General features: G+C 37.7%; 1 protein-coding gene across 5 annotated transcripts in view; it reads left to right on the top strand.

Moving 5' to 3' along the window:
- Positions 1–5386: 5386 nt before the first annotated feature.
- Positions 5387–15130, top strand: part of FIGN (fidgetin, microtubule severing factor) — a 127264-nt gene continuing 117520 nt past the window's right edge. For 2 of the 5 annotated variants that reach the window (XM_058549123.1, XM_058549120.1), the window contains exons 1-2: positions 5387–5850; positions 6623–6792. Coding sequence is in view for 1 of the 5 variants with exons in the window: in XM_058549122.1 (XP_058405105.1) it covers positions 6768–6792 (25 nt within the window). In the remaining 4 variants the exon portion in view is untranslated. The remainder of the gene's footprint in view (positions 5851–6622; positions 6793–15130) is intronic. The other 3 variants (XM_058549125.1, XM_058549121.1, XM_058549122.1) reach the window with 2 other exon arrangements.

Below are 15130 nucleotides of genomic sequence, written 5' to 3'. Positions count from 1 at the left end.
CACGGATGTTAGCCCAGGGCCAATCTTCCCCAGCAAAAAGAGGAGGATTGGCAATAGATGTTAGCTCAGGACTAATCTTCCTCACACACACACACCAAAAACCTTCCAGAGCGTCCTGTTACTCACCTACTGAAATGCAAACTCTCATCCAAGGACTGAATGAAGTTCTTCCGCAATGCATCCCCAATTCTCATTTCCATCCTATTTCTCTTGCTGTGCTTCTATAAAGCAAAGGCTCAGCCAAACTACATTATATGCTGTTTCTTGCAAAGGCTCTCATAATTTCCTTCCTAGCTGCCTTTGCGCATGCCTATTTCCTCTACACGTTAATTTGTTAATTTCCTCAATAAAATGTATTCAGGATTGTCACTATTTTAAGCATGAGGGGAAGGCGGGGGAGTAAAAACAAAAACAACGATGGAAGTTACAATGATTGCCTGCCTTCAAGAAGCTTACAATCTAACAGAGGGGTCAAACACAAAGATACTTTTGAAGTGATGTGAAGGTGCAGAGAAAGAGATGTGGAGTCTGATGGGAGCCCACAGGAAAGATACTGAAGCGCCCCTAGGAAAGTTGGGAAGGCTCCTTGGAGGAGGTAAGTGTTGAGTCTTAAGGGAGTTAGCCCACAGAGGAGGAGGGGAAATCAGAGGGTGCAATGAAAACCAAGGCACAGAGGGAAAAAAAAACCTGGTGTACACAAACTACAAGCAGTTTGTTGTATTGGAGCATAAAGATTGAGACTACGAAGGCAAAGAAAACTGCTCTCTCCTTCATGAAAGAACCCATAGCTTCTTCTGGACAGAATCCCTTTATGAGTCACTTATTCACTTTGAACTATATTTATTTGGCCTCATCCATAAGATGTTAGTCAGTTTTCTTTAAATCCCTTGGAATTTTTAATGCAATACTTTTAACCACAGTAAGTGTTCAGTGTGTACTTTCTAAGTGAAATGGAGAATCATGCTAAATTGGGCAGAGGTTCCAGCAAATATATGAACCCTGTCACCATTTAAAGAGTTAATGAAAAAGCATAATCCTCAGGTTATTAGAAGAAAATACTTTTGCATAACCAAGAAACCATCTCAAGTGAACTTCTCACAGGATTTTCCAGTTGTCTCTCCACTGTAGGGTTAGATCACAGAGGAGATATATGGACCACTCTAATACCAGTTGACAGTACCTGTATTCAAGTGTAATTCTAACAAATTGAGTAATTTTACTAAAATGAGGTCAAGATCTTCACTAGTTTCTTTGGGGCGGAGGTGGCATAAGGACTTCTCAGTAGTTTTAGTTGAATTGAAGTGTAAGTGAAGATCCTTAAAATAAACTGCAATTTTATGGAAACATTAAAAAAGTTATTGTACTAGTAATTTGCATTATTGTAAGACCTAGATTTTTGTGAGCAATATGAAAAAAAAGTCTAGGTCTAATAAATAGCTACTAAATCCCAGAATGTTTTTGAAACACAGTAGTTTGGAAGAATATTACTAGTTTAATGTCTTATTAAAACAGTTTGAAACTAAAAAGCAGTATTTAAAAATTAAATTGTGTTTAGCATTCCATGAAAAACCAAACATTATAGCCTCCCAAACTTGTTTTTCTCTTTGAAGCATCTTGTCACACTCATCTCTCTCACCTTTTCTTTTTCTTTTTTAAAGTATAATTGACATACAATATTATTAGTTTCAGGTGTACAACATAGTGATTCGACATTTATATACATTACGAAATGATCACCACAAGAAGTCTAGTTACCATCTGTCTTATATAAAGTTATTACAATATTATTGACTATATTCCCTATGCTGTGTATTACATCCCCATAACTTATTTATTTTATGACTGGAAGTTTGTACCTCTTAATCCCCTTCACCTATTTTGCCCATCCCCCCACCTCTCTCCCTTCTGGAGACCACCAGTTTGCTCTCAGTATCTACGAGTATGTTTCTCCCTCCTCTTTTCTATACTGCCTACTCTCATTTTTCCTTTCCTTTTCCTCTCCCACCACATAGGTAAAGCACATCTCTGGGTCTAATCTGGGTCAAATTGTCTTTAGTCCAGTGCAGACAAGCATTTGGTCATCTGCAAAATCACATTCAGTATCACCTCCCTTATTTTCCTACCCTTCACTGTCATCCGTGTTGCTTACATGGGGATTGAGAATCAGAATAGGAAAAAGTAGAAGAATTCTTCCTCTCTGAATTAGCTTGAGAGGAAAACACACACACACACACACACACACACACACACACTCCTCCAGAAGAAAAAAAGAATAGCTATGTCTATTTTTCTTTTGATTTTCTTAAAAAGTCCAAGTCAGAATATACGTTGTATGAAAAATTCATTATGTTCTCCTCTCTACATTAAAAAAAAAAAATTGAAAGAATGAAATAAGCAATGTGATTAATTCAGTGGGAAAAAAATTAGTCCAGTTTTTCGCTGAATTAACTATTTCCTTGACTAGCCAATCAACTTTCTTTAAAGACTCAATTTCTTATTCTCATGTCATCACAAGAAAAGTTTCATAAAATATATTATAGAGATAGGTACCAGTTACAACTAGAAACATTTCTTTTGAATAAAGTTTTAGAAATAAATGTAGATAGAATATGGTGACTGGTAAAATGCTATTTAATCATACCACATCATTAAAGGTAGTTTTATTAAAATGAAAAAACTGTAAACATTGTGCTAATTTTGCAAACAAAGAACGAATCTTTTTGAAAAACAAAGTCAAGTTTCACTTTTCTTTGCAAAAAACTAATTGGAGAAAAGCAGCCTTTACCCATACCTAAAAAAACAAAGCTAAAAATAGTGGGGTGACAAACTCCACTGTGGATCTTATTAGTCATGCAAATCTCATAATGTATATTCTATTACGTAAGCCTTTTTTTCCCAGGAGTATATGTAATTTTGGATAATTTTGAAACTCTTTGTAAATACAGTGCTCTTTTGAATAGTTTCCCTTTCTTTGATTCCAAATTTAATTATATTCATTTGTATGTTGAACGATGACTGTTATGATCTGTATTTCAAATGAATATGTAAGGGAATTGAAAAAAATACATACTAGTACTTATCTGTTAATAAACTCCTGCTAACCATGCTTTTTCCTGTCCCCTTTTAAAAGCAGGGCTTATTTTGTTTTAGATATTGAAGATGAATTGTTTTAAGCTGATCATCAAAATACATTGTTTTTTACTCAGTGGGGATTCCATCACATATATTTTATTAAGTATTTTGGTTTACATGAGGAACTGTAAATGCAATACTAGGAATTGAGTGCTAAAGGTTGATGAGTTTTGAACTTTTTTTTAACCAACAAGGATGGAGCAGTTTTGCTTGAATTGCACAGAGCATCTGCTGTGTGTCCAGAGGACATCTCTTCATTCCTCAAATGGGCAATAACTGAAATTATATGTTCTTCACAGTTGTTGTTGTTTTTTAATTCATCTGCACTCAATCCAACAGTGACCCATAGATATTTTCCTACACTTATTTCTTTGTGGTGAAATCCAACAGGCAACTTTTCATAATACCATTTTCAAAGCTATCTTGTAAAATATAACTAAAGGGGCTTCAGTGTTGTCTCTTACATCAGAATAAAGTTCTTCTGTTTTATTTTGAAGCCTGGTTTTAAAAAAATGCACGGAAAGGTCAAACCCATTCCAAATAGTAATCTCATTCCTTTGAAATATTTGGTAAGATCTTGAATCACTTTTTTTTTGGTCTTTTAAATTCCATATGCCTAGATTTAACTAAAATATATTTTTTTCTCATTGTGTTAGCTAACTGCATTCATTCAGTGGCTATCTGTTCAAAGGTAAGAAAATCACAAAAGCAGAATTAATTACAAAGTATATGTATGGGTATTTTTTGAAAGCTGCATTTCATCATCTGGAGAGCTGCAATTTAGTCTATTAAATCTATAGCAGAGAAACAGGCAGAAAACTTGAACATCGTTATGAGAAGGGTCAGTCCTAAACAAGTATATTTTCAGTTCCAACCTTCAAAGGCAACATTTTCAGCTTGATGGGCTCCTGGTCGAATATATAATTTGCCTCTTTCCTTCTTAGCTTAGTTGAAATATAGAGGACTGGCTGGCCACCAGGCCAAAGTATAAACTTAGCATTTATCTATTACAGTCATATTTAATGAAAACGAAGAGAAATTATTACCCTACTCACTCTCTTTCTCATTACAATTCCTAAAGAACTTTGCCGGGCACATTATCTCGTAGACATCATGATCAAATGTTATTGTTTGCTTTATTATCTCAGTTGGATGGTTGGCTAGTCTAGAATGAAATAGGTTGAAGGCAGTCCTCACAGCCTAGAAGTCTGAATGAGGTTCCCATTCAAATGATCCTGGTTGTTTGCGGGTGGGGCGGGGTGATTAGTAAACCAACTGAGGTTACCCTGCATAGTAAGCGTCTGGATGCAGCACATTTACATCTAACAAGAGACCCCAGAAAACGTGTGTGTGTTTCTTAAACCTTATGTTCCGAACAAAAGGCTATCTCAGCAACAGACAATCCGCACTGCATTGCTCCCTGGGATGCGAGCAACACACTCAACTGCACATTTCATTCTTCCTCAGCTCCTAGCACCACAAAGCCCCTACTCTCTTCCCCCACTCCTGGGTCCCCAGATTGCTCCCTAGAAGGGGGTTGGGAAAGCAGAAGCCTAACGTCTATGCCTGCGCACCAGCAGCCCGCACCGGGGGCCCCCAGGCGCGGCTTTCCCGTGCCCGAGCCGCCTGGGGGAGGTAGGGAGGGGAGCCGGGGAGCGCGAGAGTGGACCGCACACCTAGATACTTAGGATTTTATTTATTCACAGGGAGGCGGGGGAGGGGAACTGGATTAATTTGGATTTTTCCCCCAAAGTTGCCTCTTCTTGGCAGATAAAGTCATTTTCTGGCTGGTGGTGGCGGCCCAGGGGTGAGTGCGGGTGAGGTCCCGGCTCTCGGGGCCAGATATTGTCCTGTGCGCGGAGTCGTGGGGGTGGGGAAGGGCGGCCGGGCCGCAGCTGTCGAGAGGGCCGGGAGCGGGCAGGGAGGGGCCCGCGGGCCGGAGAGCCGCGCAGCCCTGTCCCAGGCCCTCCAAGGCTGGCTGGGGAGCGCAAGGGCCGGCTGGTCACGCGTGGGAAAGAAAGGCCCCATTCCCCCAAGGCATTGCTCCCCTGTCCCCAGGCTGGGCCGCCTGGGAGTGCAGGCAGGGAGAGCTCTGGGTCCCCGCGCGCGTAATCATGACCTCGGGGCCCCCTCCGGGCCGCGTGAGCGCGTCAGCGAGGCTGGGCGGCCGCCGCGGCCCCGGCCGTGTAACATGACCCGAGCGGCCGGCCGGCCAGCGCGGCGCGGCCATTGAGCCCTCCCTGCCCATGAATCTCTGGCGCGTCTCGAGCTCGCTCGCCTCCCGCCTCTCTTTCTCCCCCTCCAGCTCCGCGGGCTCCGTGCGCCTCTCCCTCTCCCTCCCGGTCCTCCCGCTGCCCGTCTCTCTCCACTGCCCGCCTCTCGCCACTGCCTCCCGTCTTCTCTCCCTCACGGCAGCCTCCGTCTCTTTCTCCCTCTCTCCTTTGAAAACTGATCTTTGGCTCTTAGTGTGAAAGTGATTTGAATTTGGCTCGGCGGCGCTCTGCGCCTGCGCCCAGCCTCTGGCATGCTGGCTCCTTCCAAGCAGCTGTTTTGGGTTTGAAATTCCAACATGGCAGAGGCTGCAGTCCGTCTTCCCTTCAAAAACTTGGAATGATTTCAAATCATAGGCACCTTCACTTAACCCTAGCTTCCATTCATCAGCAAACACATCGGATCGATGCTACGCTAACCTATCGGGTTTTCGCTGCGCGCGTTCAGGTAAGAGGAGCTTCGTAGTTTTCTACCATCTGTTTAAATTTGTTTTTGTTTTTGTTTGTTTTATTTTTAAAGAATATAAATAAATCCAAGAGCTGTGATAAAAGAGATCTTCGAGTTGTGCCGTAAACATTAAATTTAATTTGCACTCGTTTCTATTCTGTACGCCAACCTGCTGTCTAATTTCTCTGTACAAAGTAGCCGTGAAACATTATAATGCATATTTTTGCTGCTTAATCATTGTAACAATAGTATGGGATTAAGAGTTCGCAATTGCAAGAATCTCGTTTTCCACTACATTGAGCTTACTTATTACTATCTTTTTACTTCAAAAATAAAAAATAAGAAAGCGGAGCCATAGGGTGGGGCTAGACTTTCTTCGGGAACTAACTTCTAAGTAAATAAGAAGTGTAAATAAGAATCTTGCACACACAAAAAGTTGAGGTTAAATTACAATCTCGTGGCTGGGGGAACGTGAAAATGTCAGAAGATCGGTTGCAGAAAAATGTAAGCACATCATCTTGGAGGGGGTACAGCGTGGTGGGCGTATTGTTGGCAAGGAACGGGAGAGAAAGATGTATAATTTAATGGTATATACAATCCACTGATCCTATTACCGTCCTCCCCGGAGCTCTTGTTAGTTTCAATGGGAGTGAGTGAAATTGACATGGACTTGCATTCCTGGTCATGTGCTTTTTTTCCTTTCTTTCTTCTCCTGTGATCTGAGATCCCCTTTTTGTTGATGTTGCTTTCCCCCTTAATTATATGCATGTAGGTTAAATGAATACCTGACGAAAGGGCCCACGTTTCAAGGCAGTGACATTTGATAGCTGAGAGGAAAAGTGGCTTTAATGAAAAGCAACCTTTGGAATTCCTGCTTGTGAGAAATCCAATTCAGCTTTTTGTGCTGCCAGCAAGAAATGATCAGTAGCACCAGTGTTTATGGTATGTCAGTTTTGGAATTTACTTCCTTTGCATCTAAATAGGAGAGACAAATTAAATAGCATGATAAAACCATTGAAGACTCTGCTTGGGAAGCAAATGCTCATGATCTATAATTCCTTTAAAATAATCTGTCAAAATGCTTGTTTGCTTTTGCTATCACTTGTTTATGTATTTCAGTTTTGATTACTAGATTACTGGAGTACACTTTTATCGGTTTTAGCTGTAATCCCAAAGTTGCATGTTACTAGTAATGCACTATATAACTACTGAAGTCAAATGGTATGTAAATTAGTTAAACTCAGTGTGGGCTTTTTTTTGGGAGGGGGGTGGGTGGAGAGGGGAGAGGGCGGGAGTGTGGGGAAAGACTGCTTACTAATGAAAGTATATATATATATATGTACACACACAGAACTGGATGAATTTTTTTTTTCTCAGTGTATTAATGCAATTTAACTATCTGCTCTCTCAATGATTGCACTTTGTGGAATAATCACTTCTCCCGAGTGTGGCTTTTTGGGTGAGTGAGTGAAGGGATATCTTTTACATAAAATAAAAAATATATTTTGATTGCTTAAAATCCGTAATGTCTTTTAAGGAACAGTGGTAGTTTTTTGTTTTTTTTTCTCTTGCCATTCACTTGTCTGCCTGTCAGCGCTTTTTACTTTTAACCTGTGACAGAATTAAATAATCAGGCACTGAAATTGACTTTGAAATCTCTCTTTCTTCTTTCTTTACCAAAAAAAAAAAAAAGGTCAGATAAATGGAGTGCGAGGGGGTTTTCAATAGCTCTTGTGACCATGCCGTGTGTACACTTTGTGATGTTCAATTAAGACTAAGAGGGAACAACAACAACAACAAGATGTTAAAAGTATTTTGCATAACCAAAGGATATGTCCACTTTAAACCGTTTTTGTTGTTGTTGTTACATTTACCCCACCACCCTGCGGGTCACCCTGGAAAGAGAGAGAGAAGGAAAGGGAGCATATGAAAGAAAAAAATAGCAGTGGGGCAAAGCTGCCAGGGGTCTGTAATGTGGCCGTGGTTACTGCTTTCTCATAACACAAATGTGAATGCGAGGAAGGGACTGACTACAAGAGCCGTTGCTCGACATACACTTCTGGTTGGACTCTGGTGACTATTGAGCTAAACACACACCGCTCTGACACGATAGGAAGGATTTGATTGAATTTTGCATTTGGAACTTGTTGACTTTGAAGCGATCAATAAGAAGACTGTTTATTTTAGATGCACATAATTTGCCCTGAGAAATATTTTAAGGAGGAGAGAGCACAGCTTTTTTTCCCCGGAGCTGTTGGAGCGAATGGGATTGCCAGATGGGCGATTTCCCTCTGTGATGTTAAAGCTGTAATATATATTCAGAGCAGATTGGGCTGCTGCCTGTGATGAGGAGGATATTACATTTATAAATTTTAAATCGGAGCTTGGACAATGTGCTGAGAGCAGAAATTGGATGGTTTGACGGTTCACCGTATTGATACTTAAATGTGATTTCTGGGTAGTAGCAATAATAATCATTGGAATAATATGTAAAAAACACGTTGGGGTAGGCAATCATATAATTCATGACATTTAAAAGCAGATTTAAATGTGTGAATTTGCCCCCCCAGCCTCTGCTTACTGTTAAATAATAGTCACATAATTTATTTCCCTGAGTATCTAAATGCCCATTGTGCAAATGATGTCCACACAGGAGCCTTGTTATCACACACTGGAATTCTGGGGAGGAAAAGTTTATATGTATATCTATAAAGTAGACCCTTGTGTATATGTATAAAGTGGCATTAGTGGCTTCTATTTTGTAATTCTGTTACTCTGATTATTTTTAGATTTTGTTTGTCTCCAAAGTGTGGCCTAAAGGAACCAGAGCTACAGACCTAAAAGGCTGGAAAGTGGGCAAGTGCTCACACTCTGGCAGCTCTGCTGTTGCAAATTAAAAGTGTGTTGTGGTCAGGAAATGAAAGCTACAATGTCTCTTTTGAACAAGTCGTTTATCAAGAGAAACATCTATCAGGGACAGCCTTGTCACATTGATCCTCTAAAAGTTAGGTCCGCGGTGGAAGCTGCTTTGATGTTTTTGATCCTAAATTTAATACAACAGAAAAAAAGCAAGGATATTTTGACCAGAATAGATTAAAAAAAATGTTTCCTGGAACCAACAAGATCTATTTATTAGTATTGTACTATGTGTGAAGTTTTTTGGACCTAACAGTTGAAAGGTTGAAGGGGGAAACCCCGACCTTTATAAATGGATGGTTGTTAAAATATATATTAATAGTACATTCAGTGATGGCTGGCTTCTTGGTTCACATGGACATTTTGAAAGTAGATTGTTTTAAAGGGAAAATTATTTTGAAAGAGCATTTTGGATCAATATGCAGCGAATGAGAGTCTTCATTCACTCCAATTTTAGAGTTGCCCTCTTCCTTCGTCCTCTCTTTTTAGTCTTTTATTTCTGTTTCCTATCTTCGTTATATGTGTGACATATTAGCTTTTATTTGGGAAAGAAACTTTTTTTTTATATATAAACCATTTCCCTAAACATGCTTGCTCACATCATCTCTGTTGTTTATTAATTGTGCATGTGGATGGTTATCGGTATAAACTATATGGACTCACAAGTCTTTTGGGATTTCAGCTTAAAAATATAGGTAGGTAATTGATTACATATGCCATGTATTCTTGAATACTGAATATGTTTATGCATTATTCAACTTTTAACAGATATTGTTAAGAAAATGACCAAGTTAGAAGAAATTTTTTTGTGTGAAAGCAGTTAAAAGCAGCCTGCTTCATTTTGGGAGGCAAAGATAGGAGAGAAGTGTTCCTTCTTTGAAATAGAGTTTTTGGATACTTATCTTATACTGCTTGTGGCTGCTTGCTGTTTCATAGGGGTCTATCAACAACTAGGCTAATACACCACAAAGAGTGTGGTGGGAGTTTTGAGAAGAGTAACACTTGCTAATTATTCATGTCTGAAATGAAAGAATCATAGCAGGGTAATAAAGTCTCCTTGTTGCTTTCCTGGAAGAGAGTAAGACTTCTGTTTGGAAGCTGTATGTGTGAGTTGACTTGCTTTTCTCTTCTAAAAAGACAGTTTATGGGATCTTTTTCGAATTATTTCAGGAACCATCTTTTTTTGAAAACATGGAATATTTTTCTTTCTCCTGACTGTACTGAATTAGTGAGATTCTTAAAATTGTCTGATATCTTCTGAGGGAAAAAACATAGAGTGTTTTTCTTAGTTGTGTTCAAGACTCCTGCGGTTGGGTTTCCAGGACTGGGTTTTTTTCCATAAATAGAAAATCTTTTTTCTTGTTTTTATTCATGTTAGGCAGAAACTTTGAAAATCTTTTTGTAGGCAGGTACTTCTGATAGACATACAAGAGCGCAGAAATTTCATTAATTACTTTTAGATAGTACAAGAGTATGACCAGAGGGGAGTCAAGGAGTACTTCCAAGAATCTGTAGAGACAATCTGTATTATAACTTGACATTTCTAAGATAGTTTAAAATATTAGCCACTTGAAAAGACAAATGAGTAATGTCATTATAGGTAAATTCTTTTTTTCCTGAACTTTGGGTTGTCACCTTTTAGAATTTAATATTTTGCTTAGTGTGTGCGTGGGGACAGATCCCGAAAGTTTAAGTGTCTGCAACATGTTTGAAAATCTTCATCTCAAGGTGAAGACGGCTATGCTAACGACTCTCTCTTTTTGTCTGTGAGTGTTTGGATGTCTTGAATGATTGCCTAATTAAGTAATCAGTTTTAATGGTCCAAAATCAGCAGAATTGCTAGGTGTATTTGAAACAATTGCAGGCTTTTATGTTTTGTGCTTTCTAGTTTGTTCTTAGAATCTTGGTTTAACAGAAATGTTTGCTGTTTTGCCTTTGACAGTATATTCTTGAGTACAAATTTCACAGACTACTTTTATAAAGTACCACATTTATTGTTGTAGAGCTAATAAATGTACTTACCAGGAATTTAAATAGATTTATAAATTTCTGATTGGGAGAATTGTTCTACAGACGTTTGTGTGAAATATTGACGTATGCTACTGATCGATAAGACTGGATTAATCAGCATATCTGCTTTTTTATCTTGAGTCATTGATAAAACAGAATAAACAAATGGCTCAGGAAACAATGCAATTTTTTTTCTTCAATTAAAAAAACTTAATTGTCTCTTTCTTTTGGGATATACAAGAGCTAATGTTTTATTAAAATCAGTTTAACCTAGAAATTATTTTGAGGTACTACTTGGAAGACTGTGAGTCTGGAAATTATTCCACTTTTCAATTAACTCCACACACACACACACACACACACACACACACGGATTATAGCTAAATTTTTTGTCTATTAAAAATGAAAGACTTTTTTTTGAAAGACTAAAAATAAATGCCTGCTTAGCAAATGCTTTTAAGGGTTTTATTTTGTTGTTTTTTTCATTTTTTTTCTAAACTTGAATTTTTATGATTAACTTTTTCATTTAGCTTATGGTAGAAATTTCAAGCATAGCTGCTTTGACCTGATTGCTGATTACTGATCCTTTTGATATTTTTGATGTTATCATTTAAATGGCAATTGTACTCGAGTGATGGTTACTACAAGAAATGCAGACCTTGGAAATAAAGGGTAGGCAAGAATATGGTAAAAATCAATTGTACTGATAAGTTTGAAGCAAATCCAAAGCAGGTGGGCATGTGAAGTCTCCTTAGGCAGCACAGACATCTGCTCAGGAGCTCTGCCCTGCACGGCACATGCGTACGGTACCTGTTGATGATAGTCTCAGCAAAGAGACTGAGGCGGAGGAAAAGATAGGTGATCAGAAACCATTCAAACGTGAGATATCGTATGGCACTTTCTGTTAATAATATTAACATATTTTATGCAACAAATCTGCTTGTTGTCTTGTTACTTGAATATTGACACTTTGTTTAACATTGCATATGGTGGGCTCTTGTTTCAGGCTATATTAGAAGCAGTAAATTCAAAGGAGAATTTCAATTCAGATGTATTTATGTTAAATATATGTATAAATGGATATGTTTGCGTATATTTGAGCTACTGTGACTTTCACAATGCATTTATAGTGTTACTGCTTCCACTCATTTTTGAAACTGATACATCTTGAAAGTAGAATGCATGATTTATTATATGAAGGCCCAAGGTTAAACTTTTTTTACCCTGCAACCCAGCTTAAGTATTTGTATTTTTATGTCAGGAAATCTTTTTTAGAAAATATTTTTTTTACAATATTGGAAACTTTGCTTCTTGTTAGGATTTTGTTCTCATTTTCACATCATGAATAGCTTTTATTAAAAGTTATTAGTGATACATAACTTATAAAAAAGGTTTTCTTACTACAGAATACATGATGTAAAATACCTGTAAAACATAATGTGTTCTGTCTTCCAAATTGTAATGTTGAAAGTCCCTTTCCTCAGTTCCTTTCCTATGAGTTTTGATTTCTGCTGGTAATTTATATATTTAGTCCACTCCGCTTGTGGATATATTGCTGGCAAGAGAGCAGAAACCGCATTTTACTTCACTCACCAAAAAAAAAATCTTTTTTTCCCCTGATTCAACTAATGTTTGCCTTATGTCAATTGTCTGCTTTTTAAGCAGCTGACAATTGACTAAATGCCATATACATGTGACAGTAAACTCATCTGAGAATGAGTGACCTCTACTATCATGCTTTGGTTCCTGAGGAAATATCATTCATGGAAACAGCAACATTCAAAATAAAAATTTAAAAGTAGTGTAATGTGAAAGCATTGGTTTCTAGACGTTGCTGTAAACTCTTTGCCTTTCTTTTGATTTATTATCCTTACTGTCAACACACATTGTCACCTTCACCTAGGACTGGCTACATAATTTCTGGGGCGTGGTGCAAAATTAAAATGTGGGGCACCTTGTTCAAAAATTATTAGGAATTCAAGACAGCAACAGCAGGGCATTAAACCAAGTGCAGGGCCCTTCTGTGTGGCGGACCTGTGGGCCTGCTCAGGTCGCAGGGCAATGAAGCCGGCCCTGCCTTCACGACCCACAAACTTTTATCGAAAGCCTGCTTTGTGGAAGTCACTGAGTTACCTTCTTGGAGACTGACTATTCCATAGTTATTTCATGTGTCTCTGCCTAAAGAGATACTAATGGTTGTTGAGTAAGAGAATGAATGGGAAAATGGCCCATTAAGTATCTTGTGCTTCTTCTGTACATGAACTGGTACATGAAATATTTGCCTTTAACTCACGTTGCCCTTTGCCTGATATATGCTCTCAAATATCACAAGAATTTTTGTGCAAATATTCTTAAAAGGAACTCTGTGTTTTGTAATTGTTTGCATGCAGGTGCATACTTAAATGTGTATTCCTGAGGCACAGAATGATTGGGGTGGGAGAATTTTAGAAAGATTTGTAATAAGAGCCTGGGAGTTTCTCTGTTGCCATGCACCACCATTACCCTATCTAAGTTTCAAGCACAAGTAAAATAAGTATTTTAATGTAGCATCTTAAATTATCTAAAAATATAGAAAATGCTGACTATTAAAGAAATAAAAGCAGAACGCCCTGAGTATCAGTCAGGGAAGAGGGGCAAACACAAAAATAATTACCTTGTTATAATAGTAGCAGTATTGATATTTTGACATTAGAAAGTGGTGTTGTAGCTATATAAACATGTGGTGACAGCTGTGTTAAAGATGGAAAGTGACTCTTTCATGCAGTTACATTAACTTTGCAGTATGTTATATTCAAATTGTGAACTTGGTTTCTGAACTTAAATTGAAATAACCCCCTTCTCCCTGAACGACGTAGTCACCATCTACGACTCCTTTTCCTTTTGGTTTGAGCATTCTGTTTATGGGTGGACAAAACATTTACATTGTTGCTTCCCAAGATACTTCTCAATGAGATCAAGCTTCATACAGAGACACCTAAAACTAAATTTTGATGTCAAGCAGCTTTTTCAAATCAAAACTGAGATACGATGGAATGTCCGGCAAGAAATGGATCTGAGTGCACTTGAAGTTGCACCATTTATTTTCAAAAGATATTTCTCACATCAGATGACTCTGCCAGGAAGGGAAATATCAAAGACCTTGGAAAAGTAACTATTCTTTTATGTAATCCAAGACGGGGCTGAGGGTGGGGGCTTTAAAGATATTTCTGAGGAAGAAAAAAAAAATTGAACTTATTTTGAATGCCTTGTTAGACTTCGTGGAGAGAAATACTGTATATGAGACCTTTAAGAAGAAAAATCTTTGCTCTGTGTAATAACAAGGCATTGCTCTCTCAGCTGATACATACTTGAATGAAAAGAGGCTTAGAAATAACTATTACAACAGCGTCCCATTACTTATAAATTCACCCCACAGTTTAGGAATGTTTTGCATTTAAGGCATTGTAAACTTGAAATATTTTAATAGTTAGCCACAATGCATATTTGTTAATGTTCTGTGTTGTATAACCTATCTGCAAATTCTGAGTGGATTTAAATCGGGACCCTTCTTTTCCCACTTTACTCCTATCCTTTAGTATGTTGTATTTTCATACGAAATGTTTGGCTTTAAAAAGGATTAAACCAGGAATCTGGATAAATATGTGGCAATGTTATGCCCAAAATAGCTGTTTTGTTTCCCTTCTATTCACTTCTTCTCCCTTTCCATTTCAAATTGAAGTTAGGATTGTAAACTCTTTCTCTTAGATGATATACCTGAATGATGCTAAATTATAAATCCTAATTAGGTATGATTCACTGATTTTAATCTTACAAGATAATTGTCTGAGTAGGATAAAAGGTTCCCTTAAGATTGACGGCATTTTCATTACAATCCCCATTTAAGATCAAACAAAGACCATTAAATAAACAGTACTGTTATTCCTTTAAGCTTAATAGTTAATACTTTTGAATTTAAATATATGGATGAAGAAATAAGGATATGGATGGGGCAGTTTTACTGTTTGCAAACTTTTAAGTGCTTTTGATAAATTTTACTGCTAGGAATTACATGGATCTAAAGGAATCTTTTAAATAAAAATTAGAGTTTTGATTATCTCTGGAATATGCTCTTGTACATGTGCACAGATACATTTCTTTGTGGAGGTATCGATGTCAGGGACGCTTTTGGTATTTCTTTATGAGTAATTAGGTTAACGGGGTTAGTTAGAAAATGTATCCTTTCCTGGAAAATGAAAAATTCATTCAAGCAGAGGTAAAAGAGTAGAACATATTCATGACTTTAAGTACTTAAAAAGATATTTTATGAGTCATTTTTAAGAATAATACCCAATATGTAACTTGTTAAGTATAATAG

Source organism: Diceros bicornis, chromosome 10, assembly GCF_020826845.1.
Source record: "Diceros bicornis minor isolate mBicDic1 chromosome 10, mDicBic1.mat.cur, whole genome shotgun sequence".
NCBI lineage: Eukaryota > Metazoa > Chordata > Mammalia > Perissodactyla > Rhinocerotidae > Diceros > Diceros bicornis.
This window is presented reverse-complemented; position numbering and strand designations above follow the sequence as displayed.